This window comes from Schistocerca gregaria, chromosome 1, assembly GCF_023897955.1.
Source record: "Schistocerca gregaria isolate iqSchGreg1 chromosome 1, iqSchGreg1.2, whole genome shotgun sequence".
NCBI lineage: Eukaryota > Metazoa > Arthropoda > Insecta > Orthoptera > Acrididae > Schistocerca > Schistocerca gregaria.
In genome coordinates, this window is record NC_064920.1 from 1,073,865,302 (window position 1) to 1,073,888,962 (window position 23,661).

General features: G+C 45.8%; 1 protein-coding gene and 1 non-coding gene across 2 annotated transcripts in view; both read right to left on the minus strand.

Moving 5' to 3' along the window:
* The window catches only part of LOC126288932 (Down syndrome cell adhesion molecule-like protein Dscam2), a 412,211-nt gene extending 389,906 nt beyond the window's left edge, over positions 1–22,305 (minus strand). Inside the window, exon 1 of the mRNA XM_049984899.1 lies at positions 22,258–22,305. Coding sequence (XP_049840856.1) covers positions 22,258–22,298 — 41 coding nt within the window. The 5' untranslated portion in view covers positions 22,299–22,305. The remainder of the gene's footprint in view (positions 1–22,257) is intronic.
* Positions 21,666–21,740, minus strand: Trnal-cag (transfer RNA leucine (anticodon CAG)). The gene has a single exon. It is a non-coding gene; the product is annotated as a tRNA-Leu (tRNA).
* Positions 22,306–23,661: the final 1,356 nt, after the last annotated feature.

Below are 23,661 nucleotides of genomic sequence, written 5' to 3' on the forward strand. Positions count from 1 at the left end.
GAACCAAAGCAACAGTCCATGGAATGGCGGCATTCAGATCCATCCAGAAAAGTGAAGTTTAAGCAAACAATTGCTTCCCAGAAAATCATGTGCACAGTTTTTTGGGACAGAAAAGGAGTATTACTTGAATTTCTGCCTCGTAATGAGACAGTCAATGCAGCAGCTTACTGTAAGTCATTGCATTATCTGCGCCGTTCAATTCAGAACAAAAGATGAGCAAGGGCATCGTTTTTTTTGCAAGACAATACCCGTCCGCATGTGGCGAATCAGACCAAAACTCTCATCACATCTTTTCGATGGGAAACTCTAGATCAACCTCCGTATAGCCCTGATCTTGCGCCCAGCGACTACCATCTGTTCCTGCACTTGAAGGTACACCTGGATGGTCATCGTCTTCAAGGCGATGACGAAGTCAAAACAGTCGTGATGCAATGGTTAACAAGTCAGGCAACAGACTTCTATGAAGACGGTATTCAAAAACTGGTGAAACGTTATGACAAGTGCCTCAATATTTACGGAAATTATGCAGAAAAGTAGATTAAGGCAGAGGCTTTCATGTAAAAATAAAATTATTGAGATACCTTAGCACGTCTGTTTTTAATTTCAAAATGGTACTTACTTAAAAAACACGCCTCTTAATTGTTGTCTAATATCCCGAATTCCTTAAATTTTGTGCTCTAGCCACGCAGTCATATACACAGTTGGAAAAACAGTCGCAACACCAAAGAGGAGATGTGTGACGTAAACGAAGTTGGTAGCCATATTTCTACATATGAAACATCTTCTTCTTCTTCTTTTTCTTCTTGGTTGTGTCCACAGTCCTTGAACAACCTTGGCCTCCTGTATCACTTGCCTCCACTCTTCTCTCTTCATCACCTTCTTTCTCCAATTTCTTATTCCTATCGCCTTTGGATCTTCTTCCATATCGCCCATTCACCTTTTCCGGGTCTACCTCTTCCCCTCCTCCTGTCAGGTTTTCCCATGAAAACTTTCTTGACGCTCCGAGTTTCTGGCATTCTCTGTACATGTCCTGCCCATCGTATTCTTGCCTGCTTAATTTTAAGAACAATATTCATCTGTCCAAAAAGTGTTTGTACTTCTACATTTGTCCTTACTCTCCAGCCATCTACCTCTCTCACTGCTCCAAGAATCCTTCTCAGTATCTTTCTTTCCCATCTCAATAACCAGTTCCTTTAATGTCAGTACCCAGCCTTCTGATCCATATATTACTATAGGTCTTAATATGGTCGTGTATATTTTGTATTCCTACTAACATTTCTGGAATTAAATACATCCTGCAAGCCAAAATAGTAACGATTTCCACTCGCTATCCTTTCTTGAATTTCTACTGTCACTTTAATGTCCTCTGTTATTAAAGAACCAAAATATTTAAATGTTTTTACTCTTTCATATTGTGTCCCCTTCATTACTATTGAATTCTTTTGTCCATTTATATTGGGTTCCCCAATCACCATATACTTTGTTTTGTTTATATTTACCTCTATCCGGACGATGTGGGCGAACGGTTCTAGGCGCCTCAGTCCGCAACCACGCTGCTATGGTCGCAGGTTCGAATTCTGCCTCAGGCATGGATGTGTGTGATGTCCTTAGGTTAGTTAGGTTTAAGTAGTCCTAAGGACTGATGACCTCAGATGTTAAGTCCCACAGTGCTTGGAGCCATTTGAATTTCTTTACTTCTAAACCTACTTCATTGACTGCTTCCTCTAATGTATCTTAATTGTCCTTTAGTGTCCTTACATTCCTTGCCATTAATGCTACGTCATCCGCATATGCTACCACTTGAACTTTCCGATTAAATATTGTTCCTCCTGGGTTTATCGGCATTTGCCGCATCAGAGTTTCTAAATCCAAATTAAATAGCATTGCAGAGATCACATCGCCCTATCGTAGCCCCCTCTGTACTTGGAATTCTCCAGACAGTTCTTGCTCTTTTTTTACTTTACATACTGTTGCTTCCATTGTCATTTCCGTTAAATTCGCCAGTTTTAGTGGAATTCTAAATTATTTCATGATATGTATGATTTTCTTCCTCTGTAGGCTGTCGTATTCTTGCTTAAAATCAATGTACAACTGATGTAGTTGCTTGTGATACTCATAATTTCTCTAGCACTTGTCTTAATAAAATTATCTCATCCATCCTGGATCTGTTCCTCCTAAACATCTGAAAGGTGATGACATTAAAATTTAGCACCAGTCGCATAAGAGTGGCACTTAAAGTGCAACCGTGAGGAAAGAAATCAGGTTTGCTTAACTACAAGCTGTAAGGGTCGTGCTTTCGGGATTGGACGAGGTAAGTTGATATTAATCAAGAATGTCTCAAAGACGTCAAAGACGCCATTATCAACACCTCACTGAATTGAACGAGGTCGTGTAATAGGGCTAAAAGAAGCTAGATGTCACTTCTGCGATACTGTAGAAAAACTTGGCAGGAATGAAGCCACTGTGCATAATTTCTGGCAGTGGTGGTCGCTAGAAAGTACGCTCACACGACGACAGGGCTACTGACTCCCAAGTGGCACTAGCGAGAGGCGAGGCCGTCGTGAAACTTCCTGGCAGATTAAAACTGTGTGCCGGACCGAGATTCGAAATCGGGACCTTTGCCTTTCGCGGGCAAGTGCTCTACCAACTTTTTTTTTTTTTTCGCGGACAAGTGCTCTATCAACTTTTTTTTATTATTATCAGATTGACTTGGTATATTTCACGAGAATTCAGACAACCATAGTCAATTCATCATTTAATATTAGCTGCAAAAAGAAAATCAACAGATTAATTGAAACACAAATAAAACATTTCTTCTGAAGGGGAAGACCAACCTGTTATCCCACCCGTATGAATTTTGGGTGTATATATATACATGCAAAAGAGAAAAAAAAATTACGAAAAAATACAACAAGGGAGGGGACTCAAGCTCAGGGAAGAAACAGGAATCACAGGGGAACTTAACCAACACCTTGACGGTTAAACACAAGGAAAAGCATATTCGCAAAAAGCGTTCGGTATTGTGGTAACCGCTGCCATTTCCAATGCGCAGTTGACAAATAATGGTGAAAAACGCTGGGATCTGGGTCATTACCGCCTTCTATAACGTAGTGGACATAGTAACCCAAGAGCCAGACAATCGTGTTCGTTTTCGTCTGAGGAAAATAAGAGATGTCCGGATGTAAGAAGATGTCGTCTGGGAATGCGGTTTCAGGCCCTCTAGTAAGAAAAGCTAATTGACGGCGGACCCAGAGCCAATGATCCCGTCCGCAAGCAACTAGCCTGTGAAGTAAGGTGTCAGTTTGATGACATTCCTCACACTGATCAGTCGGACGAAGGCCAATACGAAAAAGACGATCACCAGTAGGTATGAGACGGTAAATGACCTTATACATCTACATCTACATCTACATCTACATCCGTACTCCGCAAGCCACCTGACGGTGTGTGGCGGAGGGTACCCTGAGTACCTCTATGGGTTCTCCCTTCTATTCCAGTCTCGTATTGTACGTGGAAAGAAGGATTGTCGGTATGCTTCTGTGTGGGCTCTAATCTCTCTGATTTTATCCTCATGGTCTCTTCGCGAGATATACGTAGGAGGGAGCAATATACTGCTTGACTCTTCGGTGAAGGTATGTTCTCGAAACTTCAACAAAAGCCCGTACCGAGCTACTGAGCGTCTCTCCTGCAGAGTCTTCCACTGGAGTTTATCTATCATCTCCGTAACGCTTTCGCAATTACTAAATGATCCTGTAACGAAGCGCGCTGCTCTCCGTTGGATCTTCTCTATCTCTTCTATCAACCCTACCTGGTGCGGATCCCACACTGCTGAGCAGTATTCAAGCATTGGGCGAACAAGCGTACTGTAACCTACTTCCTTTGTTGTCGGATTGCATTTCCTTAGGATTCTTCCAATGAATCTCAGTCTGGCATCTGCTTTACCGACGATCAACTTTATATGATCATTCCATTTTAAATCACTCCTAATGCGTACTCCCAGATAATTTATGGAATTAACTGCTTCCAGTTGCTGACCTGCTATTTTGTAGCTAAATGATAAGGGACCTATCTTTCTATGTATTCGCATCACATTACACTTCGCTACATTGAGATTCAATTGCCATTCCGTGCACCATGCGTCAATTCGCTGCAGATCCTCCTGCATTTCAGTACAATTTTCCATTGTTGCAACCTCTCGATACACCACAGCATCATCTGCAAAAAGCCTCAGTGAACTTCCGATGTCATCCACCAGGTCATTTATGTATATTGTGAATAGCAACGGTCCTATGACACTCCCCTGCGGCACACCTGAAATCACTCTTACTTCGGAAGACTTCTCTCCATTGAGAATGACGTGCTGCGTTCTGTTATCTAGGAACTCCTCAATCCAATCACACAATTGATCTGATAGTCCGTATGCTCTTACTTTGTTCATTAAACGACTATGGGGAACTGTGTCAAACGCCTTGCGGAAGTCAAGAAACACGGCATCTACCTGTGAACCCGTGTCTAAGGCCCTCTGAGTCTCGTGGACGAATAGCGCGAGCTGGGTTTCACACGATCGTCTTTTTCGAAACCCATGCTGATTCCTACAGAGTAGATTTCTAGTCTCCAGAAAAGACATTATACTCGAACATAATACGTGTTCCAAAATTCTACAACTGATCGACGTTAGAGATATAGGTCTATAGTTCTGCACATCTGTTCGACGTCCCTTCTTGAGAACGGGGATGACCTGTGCCCTTTTCCAATCCTTTGGAACGCTTCGCTCTTCTAGAGACCTACGGTACACCGCTGCAAGAAGGGAGGCAAGTTCCTTCGCGTACTCTGTGTAAAATCGAACTGGTATCCCATCAGGACCAGCGGCCTTTCCTCTTTTGAGCGATTTTAATTGTTTCTCGTTGAAACAATCTCCATCGGCAAAACGGGAAGACTAAGATGAGACCAGACCGTTTTCCATGACGTTGACGGGGAAGCAAGTTCAACAGAAGAAGGGAAACATGCTGTACCCCAACGGATTTGTAGCATGTTGGTAGTAATATGAGTCATAGAAAGTATATCAGCACCCAGAATACCGACAAGTACAAAGTATTCACGAATGTGCCGCAATTTAGGATTAATCCGTCCAACATCAACAGGAGGGGTCAGACTGGCCGGCCGGAGGCGGGAAAGTAAACGAGAGGTGACTGAATGCGGAGCCCGCGTACAGGTTAAAACATTGCGGCGGGCAAATAAGATGGACGTCTTCACTTTGATATCTGAAAGACCCAATCCTCCAAGCTTCCGAGGCCTGGCCACAACTTCATACCGGACACGGAAGACATGGCGGCGCCACAGAAATCGACTAAACAGCTGTTTCAGCCTGCGGGCCATCATCGCGGGAAGCGGGAAGACCTGCGCAACGTAGTATATTTTACTGAAGACATAGGTCTCTAAAACCCGTGCCTTGTGAAGGAGGCTAAGGGAACGGCGGTCATGTTCAAGGATCGCCCCGTGAACACGACTCGTAACCTCACGCCAATTTAGTGCCGCCATTTTGATCGGATTACGATCCACTATGATCCCCAAGGTCTTATGGCGATCGACAACCGTCGCCCAAGGAATGACGACATGAGCAAAGCCTCTCAACGGCAGGAGCGTGCATTTGCGATCATTAATGCGAGCACCAGCAAGACCACAAAATGAATCCAAGGTATCCTTAAGCCGCGGTATGTCCTCGGCATGTCGTACTAAAACCATGACGTCATCGGCGTATGCACGGACTGCAAAAATTTCCCCCAATATATTCCAGCCACGTAATTGCATGGTGAGATGGCGAAGTAAGGGCTCTAAGGATAGAACAAAAAGTGACATGGATAAGGGGCTTCCCTGGGGTAACCCCCGTCTGATCGATATCCGGGGGGTAGGGTGACCGTTCACAATCACCGAGACACTGATACCGGTAAAAAGATTAGTTAAGACTTGTCGAGCATCATTATTAAAGCCGACAGCGGTGAGCACTCTCGATAAAAAATCATGGCTGACGCGATCGAACGCTTTTTGGAAATCAAGAAAAAGCAAAGCCCCTGGGATATTAGCGGCAGCCGCCACCGAGATTACATCGCGACATTCGAGAACGGAAGTCAGTATCGTGCGTCCAGGCACACAGCTTTGGTGGGCGGCAATAACGGTATCGAGCAGCTTAGAGAGACGGATATTAATTGCTCGAGCGACAAGTTTATAATCAAAGTTAAGGAGAGTAATAGGACGGAGGGAATCAATTGCAGGTCGACCTGTGGATTTCGGGAGGAGGACCATTCTGCCTTCCTGAAAAGGAGCAGGAAGTGAGACTCCCCGCATCACTTCATTTACCATTGACGTTAAGGTGTCACCAATGAGCGGCCAAAATTGAACATAGAACTCCTTAGGAATACCATCTAATCCAGGCGACTTGCGGGACTGCGATCCTGCAACAACATCATATATGTCATCCTTCTGAAAGGGACGCAGAAAGGCGTCGTTTAATTGAGGAGTGACGACGCGAGGCAGCAAGGAGGTAAAGTCGTCAAGAGAGGTTTCCGCCGGGACATGAGTATCGTACAGATCAGTAAAATAGGTGTAAACGAAGTCAGAAATGTCACGGTGAGAGGTGAACACGCGGCCGTCAGCGGTTGTGAGGGAGGCAAGGCACCCACGTTTCCGGCGCGACCGTAAACGGACTAGATGGTAGAGTGACGTCAGTTCCTCTTGTAGAAGGGAACGTGGTTGAGACCTCGTCCGCAGGCCCTCCATTTGAATGCGTTTGAGCTGCAGCAATTTGGCTTTGATGCGCTGTATATCAGTAACCCGGAGGGGAGCATGCGTAGCACTATCGTACAGTTGACGTAAGACAGAATAGTAAAATTCTTGCGTTCGTCGATCTTCTGCCACCTTCGCAGCCCCAAAACGCATGAGAGCCCTACGGATGTGTGGTTTTGCATACAGTGTCCACCATGCCACGATAGACGGGTACCGGTCCATAGTACGAGAACAACGAGTCCAAATGTCCTCCAGGACGATACCAAGGGAGGTATCTTGCAAATACGCGATTTTGAGCATCCAAGGAGGACGAAACAATTTTACCGGTTGTCGCTCGTAATTAAACGTAACGGCTACAGCGCAATGATCGGCAAAACAGGCTGGTATCACATCAACAGCCAGAAGTTGCCCACACAAGGAATCGGAAAGGTAAAAGCGATCGAGGCGACTGCTAGACGTGGGAGTAAAGTAGGTATGTCGCACAAGTGTAGGATAGCGAGAAACCCACACGTCACGCAGGTGCAAGGAGCGCACAAGGTCGTCGAGTTCTTTACTGAAATTAAAATTAGGAGACTGATCTACCGGCCGTAGAACACAATTGAAGTCCCCACCTAAAATTATCTTTGTCGGGGATTTACGAAGCAGGTAAATGACTTCTTCTTTATAGAAACTCGAACGTGCGGTAGTACAACCCGAACCAGAAGGGGCATAAAGAAGGAGTAAACTGAGATCATAAAACGTGCACCCGATCCCCCTTCCACTGTCGAGTACTTCGAAATTCATCAACGGAATGCCTTCTCTATAAAACAAGGCAGTGCCCGTAGAAAGTTCGGAAGCGACATTAAAAAACGTCGAGAACCCAGGAATGGAAAACTGGTCGAATAGGACTTCCTGTAAAAAAACAACATCTGCCCCAGACTGATAGATAAACTGTCGCAAAGCGGCGAGCCGAAGCTCAGAACATATTCTGTTAATATTCAGAGTAAGAAATGTATATGCTTGCATGGAACTTCAACCCAGAAAGAAGAACAAAGATCGGTAGAGAGCCGTCAGCTGACGGAGCAACATACAAGTAATCATACCAGAAACAAGCGCTGAACCACAGAGAGAAAAACTACGAAACAGAACCCTCATCTTCCCACTGCTTTTTCTTCGGCCATGACGCGGCTCTCTGTGGCTGTTTACGGATTCGACTGCGGCTCCGCGGTGCCGACGCTGCAGCGTTCGGCTGCGTGGGAGCATCATGTAGACATTCCGTGTCAGATTGCGGGAGAGAGGCCTCTACATCCCACTCGTCCGCAGACATGGGTTCACGGTGGGACAGTTGGTGAATAACAACGGGATCCACTGGCTCTGGAGAATCAATCAGTTGTTTGATGGGAGGAGGCTGTGACCCAGAGGGGGCGACAGAAATTCCAGAAGGGGGATGCGAAACAGAGTCAATAGGAGAAGTGTCAAAGAGAACCGGAGAAGACACGTGGCAACCAGAAGCAGGTTCCGTCACGGGCGTCCCCGAAGAGGCTGCCGCGGCAGCAGGAACAACGTCAGATAAGGTATCAGGGAGCTTCTGCAAAGGCGGGATAGCACCTGTGGCGTCTTCATCCACGATTTCCGACTGAGAAAGAGAGTCCTTTACCGGAGGCCCATCGGAAGGGCGAGCCAATAAGGAAGATTCATCAGCCGCATCATCCTGTGTTCGCCGACGCTTGTTGTGAGAAATTCGCGCGGGCACATCGGAATTAAGGGCAGCAACATCCCTACTCAAGGAAAACGGGGGAAAATCACGGCCGTTGTCGGGCAACGGATCGCTGCGTCCCTCAGTAACAGTGAGCGATTCAGTCCGAGATCCTTGCGGGAGAAGATCAGCTAAAGTCAATTTTTTACGCTGTTCGTATGTAGGTTTTAATACCACCACACGCCGCGGACAATTAGTACGGAAATGACCAGTTTCATTACAATAATAACATGTTCCTTCCTGGCCACTGTACGTGATATGGACCCTATAACCACATACCTGTAGGTGAGAAGGAATAGGTTTTTTGACCACCATTTCCACCGACCGAATACCACTATATACCTGTAAGCGGTGCTGAGCAGACCAGCGTTCCTTTCGAATATGGCGTACGTCCCCATAAGGAAGCAAAACGGACTTCAGAAAACAGTCGTCAACCTCGGGCGGAAGGTTAAATACCCGAACATTCGTATATATCACTTCTGCATTTGCCAAGAGAACCATACTAGTGGAACCATCACGGTGCGTAAAGGGTACCTGAGAACCATGACGAGAAAGTAGCCTATCAACCTGGAGCGGGTCAAGAAACTTAACAAAAAACACATATAATTCGCTGTCGAAATATGCGGTATGCACCTGATCAGTAGTGACCTTAACTGTATCGACTAACCAGTCATGTATCTCCAAAGAACCGGGCTGGACGTGACGCGTGGATTTGTCAAAGGTAAAACTGACTGTACCTGTACGCGGAACTTTCGTGGGAACCATGGTGGACATCACGGCGAGGGACGACGCCGCGACAGGAAGGGCCGCACGAACACCAAACACCAGCCGACAACCAGCGATGCGACGCGCACGGAGAGCAACACGGCACTAAACTGACAGGAGGAAAACACGCTGCGCTACGGTAGAGGCGGAACTAAGAGCACAACCTAGTCGCCCGACGCGCGAAGCGAGAAAAAAGATCGTTAATTGAGCTACCCAAGCACGACTCACGCCCCGTCCTCACAGCTTTACTTCTGCTAGTGCCTCGTCTCCTACTTTCCAAACTTTACAGAAGCTCTCCTGCGAATCCTGCAGAACTAGCACTCCTGAAAGAAAGGATATTGCGGAGACATGGCTTAGCCACAGCCTGGGGGATGTTTCCAGAATGAGAATTTTCACTCTGCAGCGGAGTGTGCGCTGATATGAAACTTCCTGGCAGATTAAGACTGTTTGCCGGACCAACCAACTGTTGGTAGAGCACATGCCCACGAAAGGCAAAGGTCCCGAGTTCGAGTGTCGGTCCGGCACACAGTTTTAAACTGCCAGGAAGTTTCGTATCAGCGCACACTCGGCTGCAGAGTGAAAATCTCATTGTGGAGACCGTCGTATTCGGCGCATGGCTCTGGCGCATTGGACTGCATCTGCAGGAGCTACGTGAGCAGGAGTCAGCACCGCAGTGACTGAACGAACTGTTACCACAGTGACTCAAGGAACTGTTACAAATAGTTTGCTTCAAGGACAGCTCCGAGCCAGATTCCCTGTGGCGTGCACCCTACTGGCCCTGAACAACCGTCATTTGGGACTTCAGTGGCATCAAGCGAGAGCTCATTGGAAGCAAGGGGAAGGGCTGTTGTGTTTTCTGATGAAAGCTTGTTGTGCCTCGGTGCCAGTGATCTCCGTCTGTTGGTTAGGAGAAGGCCAGTTGAGGACCTGCAACCAACCCATCTGAGTGCTGGACACAGTGGGCCTCAAGCTGGAGTTATGGTCTGGCCTGCGATCTCGTATAACAGCAGGAGCACTCTCGTGTTTATCCCTTGATTGCAAATTTGTAAATCAGTCTCGTGATTCGATCTGTTGTGCTCCATTTCATCAACAGCATTCCAGGAGGTGTTTTCCAGTAGGATAACTCTCGCGCACATAGCGCTGTTCTAACCCAACATGCTCTACAGAGTGTCGAAATATTTCCTTGGCCTGCTCGATCACCAGATCTGTCTCCAGTCGAGAACATATGGCACATCACTCGACGACAGCTCTAGCGTAATCCACTAATAGCATTAGCCGTCGCTGTACTGACCGACCAAATGCAAGGGGTATGAAACTATCCCACAAACTGACATCCATCACATGTGCAACACAATGCATGCACGCTTGCATACCACATTCTGGCGGTTACACCGGTTATCAATGTACCACCATTTCAAATAAGCCATAGGTTATCTCGCCCTTTCATTAATGCCGGAGCCAAGGTAGCCCCTGACGACCCGCAACTTCTATTACACCACAGATGGCGAGGTTGTCTATGTTCAAGGCGTACCAAAAGCACCATGGTAAACACCGACTATTTACATACAAGATAAGGGAAACAGACATTCCGAGCACAACTTCCTGCAGGGGGAGATCGAACGTTAGCGTGTAGGAAGTATCACTACGCCAAAACCTGATTGTCTGGAGACCGCTATTTAGGCGCTAGAACCACCTCCGAAATTCAGTTCACTCCGGATGCCGACCTCGTGAACGTCGACCGCTGAAATTACGTCTTCGTCTCTGAATTTGACTCTTACTAGTGTGTGTGTTTGTTACCACGAACCTTTGTGGAAAATTAGAAGTGAACTTTTGTTTGCCTCAATTAGGAGACTTTTACAGGCATCGTTATTGTTATCTGTTCCTTTGTTGTTCAGTCATCAAACTTGTGAACTTACCTCAACAAAAGTTGTGTTTCTGAAAAATTGCGGATTGTCAGTCACAACAATTAACCTGTGATCTTGCAATGTTACTCACTTCAATATGTTACCTAGTGAAATATACTCCCAAAATTTCGTTACTTACATTAACGATTTTCCTGTGTTGCCTGTTTTTCCGTTTGTTTTTATTTATTACTGAATTATTATCTGTCTCAGAAGTAGGAAATTGTCTCGGGCGCGAATATTTCTATGTGAGTTCACTGATCCTTTTCGGCACAGGACGACACGTAGCTGTCTTTCTGGACGTCATATGTAAGTCGTCTGTAGTGCAGGTTCCAAGTTTTCGATTTTGGGAACCATATGCTAACTTGGAGGGATTCGGGAGGTGAGGGAACGGAGGTTCATGAAGTTGTTAAACATTGATCTCTAGAGGCACCTACCGTTATGTTTGTGATAAAGATGCACAATTAATGTTGGACAGCTAGAATCTTTACTTTTTGGAGGGAGGATGCGTTCTTAATTGGTTTTGACAAAGATTTAACTGAGACCGGATGATATGACTAGTGTGTTGCGCGATTCTCCAGACACAAGTGTTTTTCTTATTACGTTATTTTTTTTTTTGTATCATCACAGCAAAAAATAACTTCGTTATACGTGTAAATACGAAAGTCTCTTGTCGTGTTACAAATGTAACTTGCTTTTGTTCTGCTCTTTTGGTCCCCTTTATTTTCTTATTCTTTCATTCTTCTATGAGACTAGCCACTGGCGTCACATTGAGACTGCAGTGAAATGGAGTGCCATTCATTTCCCTCTGTATCTTCCCGCTTGGGTATTTTCGTATCTAGCTGATGTCATCGGAAGCGATAAAAACCACTGCAGTTTTGCAATGCGAAGAGGCCCGCGCGCCTTATCATTTCTCGCAGCCACTTCTGTATGGCACTGCTGGCGACCGGGAGTCGATTTACACTGCCCAAGCAATAACTCACGATTCCGCAACACGGCAGAAGAGGGCCGGAGAATAAAACGGAGGCGAGACGCAGTTATTTGTTCGATAAATTCTAACGAAGAAATATGGCCGATGAGCGTAGCGCAAACGCGATTTAAATGTCCCTGTTAATGCCGTGCATCCGGGGACTGGCGTCCCGTTCAAATTACTTTATATGTGAGGGCTAGACACTAAACGTAACGACTGAGTTCGGTCTTCTACGTGCTTTACCTAAGAACACACACACACACACACACACACACACACACACACACACACACACACACACACCCTGAATGATGTAGTGGGATGCTAAATCTACACTCCTGGAAATTGAAATAAGAACACCGTGAATTCATTGTCCCAGGAAGGGGAAACTTTATTGACACATTCCTGGGGTCAGATACATCACATGATCACACTGACAGAACCACAGGCACATAGACACAGGCAACAGAGCATGCACAATGTCGGCACTAGTACAGTGTATATCCACCTTTCGCAGCAATGCAGGCTGCTATTCTCCCATGAAGACGATCGTAGAGATGCTGGATGTAGTCCTGTGGAACGGCTTGCCATGCCATTTCCACCTGGCGCCTCAGTTGGATCGGCGTTCGTGCTGGACGTGCAGACCGCGTGAGATGACGCTTCATACAGTCCAAAACATGCTCAATGGGGGACAGATCCGGAGATCTTGCTGGCCAGGGTAGTTGACTTACACCTTCTAGAGCACGTTGGGTGGCACGGGATACATGCGGACGTGCATTGTCCTGTTGGAACAGCAAGTTCCCTTGCCGGTCTAGGAATGGTAGAACGATGGGTTCGATGACGGTTTGGATGTACCGTGCACTATTCAGTGTCCCCTCGACGATCACCAGAGGTGTACGGCCAGTGTAGAAGATCGCTCCTCACACCATGATGCCGGGTGTTGGCCCAGTGTGCCTCGGTCGTATGCAATCCTGATTGTGGCGCTCACCTGCACGGCGCCAAACACGCATACGACCATTATTGCCACCAAGGCAGAAGCGACTCTCATCGCTGAAGACGACACGTCTCCATTCGTCCCTCCATTCACGCCTGTCGCGACACCACTGGAGGCGGGCTGCACGATGTTGGGGCGTGAGCGGAAGACGGCCTAACGGTGTGCGGGACCGTATCCCAGCTTCATGGAGACGGTTGCGAATGGTCCTCGCAGATACCCCAGGAGCAACAGTGTCCCTAATTTGCTGGGAAGTGGCGGTGCGGTCCCCTACGGCACTGCGTAGGATCCTACGGTCTTGGCGTGCATCCGTGCGTCGCTGCGGTCCGGTCCCAGGTCGACGGGCAAGTGCACCTTCCGCCGACCACTGGCGACAACATCGATGTACTGTGGAGACCTCACGCCCCACGTGTTGAGCAATTCGGCGGTACGTCCACCCGGCCTCCCGCATGCCCACTATACGCCCTCGCTCAAAGTCCGTCAACTGCACATACGGTTCACGTCCACGCTGTTGCGGCATGCTACCAGTGTTAAAGACTGCGATGGAGCTCCGTATGCCACGGAAAACTGGCTGACACTGACGGCGGCGGTGCACAAATGCTGCGCAGCTAGCGCCATTCGACGGCCAACACCGCGGTTCCTGGTGTGTCTGCTGTGCCGTGCGTGTGATCATTGCTTGTACAGCCTTCTCGCAGTGTCCGGAGCAAGTACGGTGGGTCTGACACACCGGTGTCAATGTGTTCTTTTTTCCATTTCCAGGAGTGTAGTTAAGAACATAAAAATGCTTTTAATGTTCAGCGAAGCAGATTTATTAATTCAAGCCATGTCCCGAGACCACTTTTACTAGATACAGTACGGGGAAAAAAGAACATGTGAAAGAGTAGTAATATACTGCCAGAAAAGTTCTAGAGACGAACGCTGACTGGTGCAAAGTAAAGAAGCGGCTGCTTCCATTTTCATGCTGACGTGTCACACGTTAAAATTATTTGGGGCAGTGGAATGTAGATTTCACACCTATGGATAAAAATATTGACAGTTAATGAAATGAGAGGTTACCTTTCTCATTAAAATGGGTCTGAATTTTCCTGGGGGTAAATCCATCATCATCATCATCATATCAGCCATTTGATATCTACTGCTGGATAAGGGCGTCCTCTAGACTTTTCCATGTATTACGATCTTCAACCACACGAGTCCAGGTTTCTTTTGCGTTTTTTCTGACGTCATCTACCCCATTCCTTTAGGCAGTCATCTTAATATTTTCGTATTTCTTGCACTCCAGCAATGAACTACCATGATCTAAATAGCGTTCATTCGCCAAGATAAACGTTTCGCCCACCTACATTTTCATTAATCGTAATCAAGTCTTTCTTTGTAGTCTGTTCTATAGTTCATTTGTAGCTTTCATGTCTTTTTTAAGATCCCCAACGTCAATCCGCTCTTATCCATGGAAAGTACGTGTCTCCCTTTCATTAGTCAACACATGTCTTACGTTTTAGCAACATCGTAATATTCGCATCGGAAACTATAATGAAGCGCCAAAGAAACTGATATAGGCATGCGTACTCAAATACAGAGATATATAAACAGGCAAAATACGGCGCTGCGATCCGAAACGCCTATATAATATAACAAATGCCTGGCGCATTTAGATCGGTTACTACTGCTACAATGGCAGGGTACCAAGATTTAAGTGAGTTTGGACGTGGTATTATAGTCGGCGTCCGAGCGATGGCACACGCAGTATCTCCGAGTGAATAAGTGGGGACTTCTCCTCACGACCATTTCACAAATGTATCGTCAATACCAGGTACCCGGTAAAATATCAAATCTCCCATATCGCTGCGGCCGGAAAAAGATCCTGAAAGAACCGGATCACCGGCCACTGAAGAGAATCGTTCAACGTGACAGAAGTGCAAACCTTCCGCACATTGCTGCATATTTCAATGCTGGCCACCAACAAATGTCAGTGTGCGAACCATTGAACGATACGTTATTAACATCGGCTTTCGGAGCCGAAGGCCCACTCGTGCACCCTTGATGACTGCACGACACAAAGCTTTGCGCCTCGCGTGGGCCCGTCAACGCCGACATTGGACTGTTGATGACTGAATACGTGTCGCCCGGTCGGACGAGTCTCGTTTCAAACTGTATCGAGCGGATGGACGTGTACGGGTATGGAAACAACCTCATGAACTGATGGACCCTACATGTCAGCAGGGGATTGTTCAAACTGGTAGGGGCTCTGTAATGGTGCGGGGCGTGTGCAGTTGGAGTGATATGGGACTGATACGACTAGATACGACTCTGACAGGTGACACGTATGTAAGCATCCTGTCCGATTACCTGCATCCATTCATGTTCATTGTGCAGCCTGCCGCGTTGATCGAGAGGTTCGAGGCACTTCAGTCCGGAACTGCACGACTGATACCGTCGCAGGTTCGAATCCTGCCTCAGGCATGGATTTGTGTGATGTCCTTATGTTAGTTCGGTTTAAGTAGTTCTAACTTCTAGGTGATTGATGATTTGTTAACAGGGGCAGTAAAATACGAAGACTAACCAGCATTCCAGCAGCGACAGAGCAGCTGGTTGTTCATCATGTTTTACTGTCGCTACTAATATTTGTGGATAAAACGAATATCGCACTAGAATATATTGGGACCGTTCTCTTTAATTCCGCTTTAAAAATCTTTTTTTGTGACAGGAAACGAACAGACGCTTTCCGTCGTCGGTGGGCATCACATGAAAGATGTGATGAGCAGTTCCCACGCCCGGGTTCCCGGGTTCGATTCCCGGTGGGGTCAGGGATTTTCTCTGCCTCGTGATGACTGGGTGTTGTGTGATGTCCTTAGGTTAGTTACGTTTAAGTAGTTCTAAGTTCTAGGGGACTGATGACCATCGATGTTAAGTCCCATAGTGCTCAGAGCCATTTGAACCATGTGACGAGCAGTATTTACGTGGGCTCACTCCAGGTAAACACTCCAAAACGAAATTTAAAATATCTAGAGAAATACAGAGAAAATGCTTCTGAAGATTCTTAGGAGGGACATTCTGTATACAGGGTGGTCCACTGATCGTGACCGGGCCAAACATCTCACGAAATAAGCATCAAACGAAAAAACTACAATGAACGAAATTCGTCCAGCTTGAAGGGGGAAACCGGATGACGCTATGTTTGGCCCGCTAGATGGCGATGCCATAGGTCAAACGGATATCAACTGCGTTTTTTAAAGAGGAAGCCCCCATTTTTAATACATATTTGTGTAGTACGTAAAGAAAAATGAATATTTTATTTGGACAATTGTTTTCGCTTTGTGATAGATGGCGCTGTAATAGTCACAAACGTATGAGTACGTGCTATCACGTAACATTCCGCCAGTGCGGACGGTATTTGCTTCGTGATACATTACCTGTGTTAAAATGGACCGTTTACCAATTGCGGAAAAGGTCGATATCGTGTTGATGTATGGTTATTGTGATCAAAATGCCCAATGGGCGTGTGCTATGTATGCTGCTCGGTATCCTGGACGATATCATCCAAGTGTCCGGACCGTTTTCCGGATAGTTACGTTATTTAAGGAAACAGGAAGTGTTCAGCCGCATGTGAAACGTCAACCACGACCTGCAACAAATGATGATGCCCAAGTAGGTGTTTTAGCTGCTGTCGCGGCTAATCCACAGACAAAATGCGCAAGAATCGGGAATCTGAAAAACGGCGGTGTTGAGAATGCCATATCAACATCGATTGCACCCGTATCATATTTCTATGCACCAGGAATTGCATGGCGACGACTTTCACCGTCGTGTACAGTTCTGCCACTGGGCACAAGATAAATTACGGAACGATGGCAGATTTTTTGCACGCGTTTTATTTGGCGACGAAGCTTCCTTCACCAACAGCGGTAACGTAAACCGGCATAATATGCACTACTGGGCAACGAAAAATCTACGATGGCTGCGACAAGTGGAACATCAGCGACCTTGGTGGGTTAATGCGTGGTGCGGCATTATGGGAGGAAGGATAATTGGCCCCCATTCTATCGATTGCAATCTTAATGGTGCAAAGTATGCCGATTTCCTACGTAATTTTCTACCGATGTTAATACAAGATGTTTTACTGCATGACAGAATGGCGACGTACTTACAACATGATGCATGTCCGGCACACAGCTCGCGTGCGGTTGAAGCGGTATTGAATAGCATATTTCATGACAGGTGGATTAGTCGTCGAAGCAGCTTACCATGTCCCATACGTTCACCGGATCTGACGTCCCCGTATTTCTTTCTGTGGAGAAAGTTGAAGGATATTTGCTATCGTGGTCCACCGACAACACTGCGGAAGGCGAACTACTCGCTGCTGAGAGGAATGTCGTTACACGTACTGCCAAATGCATTGAGGTTGACGGACATCATTTTGAGCATTTATTGCGTTAATGTGGTATTTACAGGGAATCACGCTGTAACACCATGCGTTCTCAGAAATGATAATTTCACAAAGGTACATGTATCACATTGGAACAACCGAAATAAAATGTTCAAACGTACCTACGTTATGTATTTTAACTTAAAAAACCTACCTGTTACCAACTGTTCGTCTAAAATTGGGCACCATATGTTTGTGACTATTACAGCGCCATCTGTCACAAAGCAAAAAAAGTGGTCCAACTAGAACATTCATATTTCTTTACGTACTACACGAATAAGTAATAAAAAATTGGGGTTTTCATTAAAAAAAGTTTGACCTATGTCAGCGCCATCTGGTGGGCCAACCATAGCGCCATCTGGTTTCCCCCTTCAAGCTAGACAAGTTTCGTTCTTTGTAGTTTGTTTTTTTTTCCTTTGACGCTTCTGTCGTGAGATATTTGGCCCGGTCACAATCAATGGACCACCCTGTATACAAGTTGGCATTCTAGATGGTCGAGACTTGCTATTGATGCTATCCTGCTCTTCGAAGGCGACATACTGGATGTCTTCCAGCGTTTCAGGACGGCTCCACGCCAAGTTTCAGCTTGGCCAAGACACGCTCAAGGGAGGTCATGTCATCAGATAAAGAATGCCGTATCATTTGGTTCATTCCTGCCTCCCGGAGGATGGTCTCCACAAATTTGGTGCTATATGTAAGTGCAGCATCATCTTGAAAGTTGAACCAGTAGCTGTAACTCTGAGCGTTGGACAGGAGGTTGGATGGCCCTATATCGATACCACATAGGTCTCAAATTATCCTCGATAGTGATGAAAGGCGTCTGACACCCTACTACTGTACACGATATCGCCCAAAAACAATACTGATCCACCTCCGAACCGAACCTATGAGAGTTTTGTTGAAAAGAAGTCTGTAAATCCTTGTGGAGAGGGTACAAAATTTTGCCCATTCTTTATGTACTAAGAAACTGTTTACTGTCTTATACTGATACACACGCATTTATTCAGAGAGGTACATTTAGTTGCTACAGTAATCCTCAGATACTCAGATATGTTGGGACACACATACGTCCACCTATTTTCATTCACACAGTAAGGAAATTAATGATTTAGTGAGTTTATAAGACACCTCTGAATGAAAATGTGTGGTTTCAGAGACCTTTAGAAGCCCCAAACGTCTATTACATGTAAGGGTCGCCTGTTCGCGGGGCAGATGCACTAACCACTATGTATTTCCTGGCACAGTTGCTTTGAGTAACTGCACGAACTACCCTAGCACGGTTTCATCCTCATTCCAAATTCCCATTTACGCTTGAGCGCTCTTGGTATTTCCTTTAAACTCGAACGGCATTGCAGAGGTTCACCAAGCGTACTGGAATAGCAGACAGGCGTGCCGTGGTTGTCCGTGCATTTCTGCAAATTCACTGTGCCAGGATAGCGTAGTGGTTAGTGCATCTACCTAGTGCGCAGGAGACCTGGGACTCGATCCCGGCGTTGGTGCGCATAGTCATTCGTCGCTTCAGTCTGCGTATATACATCATGGAAGTCCGTAAGGTGACCATAAATATAAATAAAACAAGAATTATGGCATGCAGTCGTGCAGAGTGATGCTCAAAGGAGAAGAAAAATTTTGATATTTGGCGAGTAAAATAATTGACGACGGCAGAAGTAAAAAAAATGCAGTTTGGAAATAACATTTTCCTGGAAAATTAAATCTGTTCATTTTCAATATAAATTTCTGCGTTATGAAGTCTTTTGCGGACTCTAGCCTTGTCTGGGAACAAAACATGGGCCATAAAAATTTTAGGTAACAACAGAGTATAAGCTTTCTAAGTATGTTGCTACAGAAGGAACTTAGAGATTAGATCGGTAGATCGAGTAGCTAATAAATAATGGCACTGTGCAATAGAAGGGAAAAGCTTTGTGGCAAAAACCGGCTAAAAGGAGGACACATTATGAAAAATCAAAGAGTGTTTAATGTGTCAATAAAGAGCAGGGAGTCAAAACTGCACAGGTACGACAAGACTTGCATACAGTAAACAGGTTGAAATTGATACAAAACTTCCTTTAGTGCTTGTAAACAAGAGGAGCAGGTAAAGAGGTATATCCCATCACAACACGTTTTTGAAAGGCATTCGATGACATACCACAGTCATACAGAATATATTGACAGATATGTAACTGGGTAGAAGAATATTTTATTATTGGTGCCCAGTACGTCATATTACACAACAAATGGTCGACAGAAACGATAGAAGGATCGGATGCGAGGAATGAAAGTAGAAGAGGAACTCTACTGTTCTCAGTATACGTGTACGATTTATCAGACAGGATTAACAGCAGTGTCGGATGATGCTGTTATGTGCGGGAATGCATCGTCATTGGACGATCTACAGGAAATACAGAAAGACTTGTGGAAATCACACCAGGTGTACTGATTGGTAGAAAGGAAAATCAGAAAGACTTGTGCGAAATGCACACCCGGTGTATTGATTGGTAGTTCTCCTTGAATGTGGAGAAAGGCAAGAAAATGCCTGTAACGAAGAGCAATAATCTGGTAGTATCCCATTACAACCCAAGTGCTGAATATCCAAGGCATGTCATATTATTAAGTGTTTGGGGGTAATACTCGGAACCAATATCAATACAAATGATTACATAAAATCGGCACTGGCGAAGGTAAATGGAAGACAGATTTCGTGTAAGGATTCTAGAAAAGCGCAATGCATATTCAGTACCTCCAAGACTCTAGTGTGGGCAGCTCTACTGCTCCAGCATTTGGAGACCTCTATAGTAGGCCCAGCAACAGACATCGAAAAAATTCGGAGGTGCGCTGCTAGGATCGTAACAGAGCAGCATAGCCAGCATAAAAGTGTAACAGAAACTCTTATAAGAAAGACAATATAGTTCTCACAAAAAACTTTTGGGTAAATTTAGAGAACATGTGTTCTAAGAAGAATGTACAACTTTTATTGTATACTAGTGAACCACCCTGCAAAACGTTATCAGATAGAGGTGAAAAAACTAACAATGTTGCCTATCGGTTCTTTGGCGAACTATGCCATGATGATCGTGACACTAAGGTAGACATTCGATATACTAGACTTGTAAGACTTCAAATTATGGTATCTTTTCTCCGTTATCCGCTTTTGTTTAAAGAAAGCCTATGTGTTGCCATATGCTATGCTCAAGTTACCTGTGAAAATGCCAAGAAAATTCGTCTAATAGTTTTGGAGATTAGCAATCTCAAATAGACAAATAGACTCATAAAGTTTTTAAAAATAATCTTATTCTAGTCTGTTACGCTCCCTGCGCCACCAGCAATCAATTTTTGGCAAATACATTCAATGTACAGACATGACGGTCTTAGAGTTTTATTATTAGTACAGATATAGTTACAGATATGGATCTCATTGAGGGATCAAGAGTGCCATTCTTGCGTCGCTCATTAAGGAAACGTAATATGACATAAAATCGTTAATATTCGTGTGAAGCATACTCCAACATGAATTATACTGTGGCTTTTCTAGTACGTGTAAGGAAGTAGGCAGAGGGGTTAGTAACTGTGCAGACATGAAAAGATTTGTGAATAAAGACCGTCTTGGAAAGCTGTATCAAACCAGCCTTGGGTTTGGTGGCTTCAACAACGACAACACGCAGAATTCGTAAAATATTATTTAATTCGCTTACCGTGCATATACTTCTAAATAACCAGTAAATAAAATAAATACTTCCAGAATAAAATTTTCACTCTGCAGCGGAGTGTGCGCTGATATGAAACTTCCTGGCAGATTAAAACTGTGTGCCCGACCGAGACTCGAACTCGGGACCTTTGCCTTCGCGGGCAAGTGCTCTACCAACTGAGCTACCGAAGCACGACTCACGTGTGGTACTCACAGCTTTACTTCTGCCAGTATCCGTCTCCTACCTTCCAAACTTTACAGAAGCTCTTCTACGAAACTTGCAGAACTAGCACTCCTGAAAGAAAGGATATTGCGGAGACATGGCTTAGCCACAGCCTGGGGGATGTTTCCAGAATGAGATTTTCACTCTGCAGCGGAGTGTGCGCTGATATGAAACTTCCTGGAAGATTAAAACTGTGTGCCCGACCGAGACTCGAACTCGGGACCTTTGCCTTCTGCGGGCAAGTGCTCTACCAACTGAGCTACCGAAGCACGACTCACGTCCGGTACTCACAGTCTCGGTCGGGCACACAGTTTTAATCTGCCAGGAAGTTTCATATCAGCGCACACTCCGCTGCAGAGTGAAAATCTCATTCTGGAAACATCCCCCAGGCTGTGGCTAAGCCATGTCTCCGCAATATCCTTTCTTTCAGGAGTGCTAGTTCTGCAAGTTTCGCAGAAGAGCTTCTGTAAAGTTTGGAAGGTAGGAGACGGATACTGGCAGAAGTAAAGCTGTGAGTACCGGACCTGAGTCGTGCTTCGGTAGCTCAGTTGGTAGAGCACTTGCCCGCGAAAGGCAAAGGTCCCGAGTTCGAGTCTCGGTCGGGCACACAGTTTTAATCTGCCAGGAAGTTTCAAAATAAATACTGTTGTTCTGTAGATATTTTGAGTCTTCCATCTACCTGAAGATCGGGACTACCAGACAATGCCAAGTAAGCAGCTAGGGCGAATTTCGTAAATAAAAGCAGAGAGAGTAGAAGCCAGCCAGGCCACTATGAATGTGTACTCACGTGAAGGTGGGCGGCGGGTTCCCCTGGGCGGCGCAGCCCATCGTCACGTCGCGGCCCTGCTCCACTGTGAGTGACGTCACGGACCGCTGTGTCAGCCGCGGCGGCATGCCACTCGTCGCCTCTGCACAGGGAAACAGCCGACGATGCAGCACACTGCTCCGGTTACCGTCAGCACTAAATAATGGCTGGAGATTCCTGAATCTGCACTTGTCCTACATATCCTCATCTGATCGCCTCTTATTTGACTGCAACATGCAAACGCTACAATGGTTTGATACCGAGCCCATGTCATCCCGTTAGGAGCCAAAACTGAGTGAGAGATTTAGTAACATTTGTATACCTTTTCAACTCCTCGTGTGCGAGAGATATGGTCGCATAAACATAAAATGTGGTATAATAATAGCAGAAAATAAATGGTAATTTTTTTCTAATATCTTAAATATACACTCCTAATCACAGAGAGCTGCATCCGGGACCAGGAGGATTACAATCACCGCTGGCACGCAAGTAGATGGTACCACACACACACACACACACAAAATGCTTTCACTTTCAACTAGGAAGGACCAACATACAGGGTGAATATTAATAAAACCGACAAACTACAGAGACAGATTCCTAACTGTAAATTGATGGTTGGGTTGTTATTTTTTGGGGGGGGAGGGGGGGGGGGAATGGGAAGAGACCAAACAGCGAGGTCATCGGTCTCATCAGATGAGGGAAGGATGGGGAAGGAAGTCGGCCGTGCTCTTTCAGAGGAACCATCCATGCCTGGAGCGATTTAGGGAAATAACAAAAGACCTAAATCAGGATGGCCGGAGGCGGGATTGAGCCGTCGTCCTCCCGTATGCTATTCCAGTGTGCTAACCACGCCGGCCGGTATGGCCGAGCGGTTCTAGGCGCTTCAGCCTGGAGCCATGAGACTGCTCCGCTCGCAGTTTCGAATCCTGCCTCGGGCATAGATGAGGGTGATGTCCTTAGGTTTGTTAGGTTCAAGTAGTTCTAAGTTCTATTGGACTGATGACCTCAGATGTTAAGTCCCGTGGTACTCAGAGCCATCTGAACCATTTTTGTGCTACCCTCTGCGCCACCTCGCTCTGCTTTTGAAATGGAAATTTGTGGTAAGTTCTAATGGGACCAAACTGCTAAGATAATCGGTCCTTAAGCCTACACAGTACGTAATCTAACGTAAACTAACTTAGGCTATGAACAACACACACACCCATGCCCGAGGGAGGACTGGAACCTGAGACGAGGGGAGCCGCACAGACCGTGACTAGGCGCCTCGGACCGCACGGCTACTCTGCTCGGCTCGCTCGGTGGAAATTTAGGTAAAAAGGTCCTATTAACATGTGTCCAGGAATGCATTGTTGGTACGGTATATGGTGCTGACGAATTAAAGTT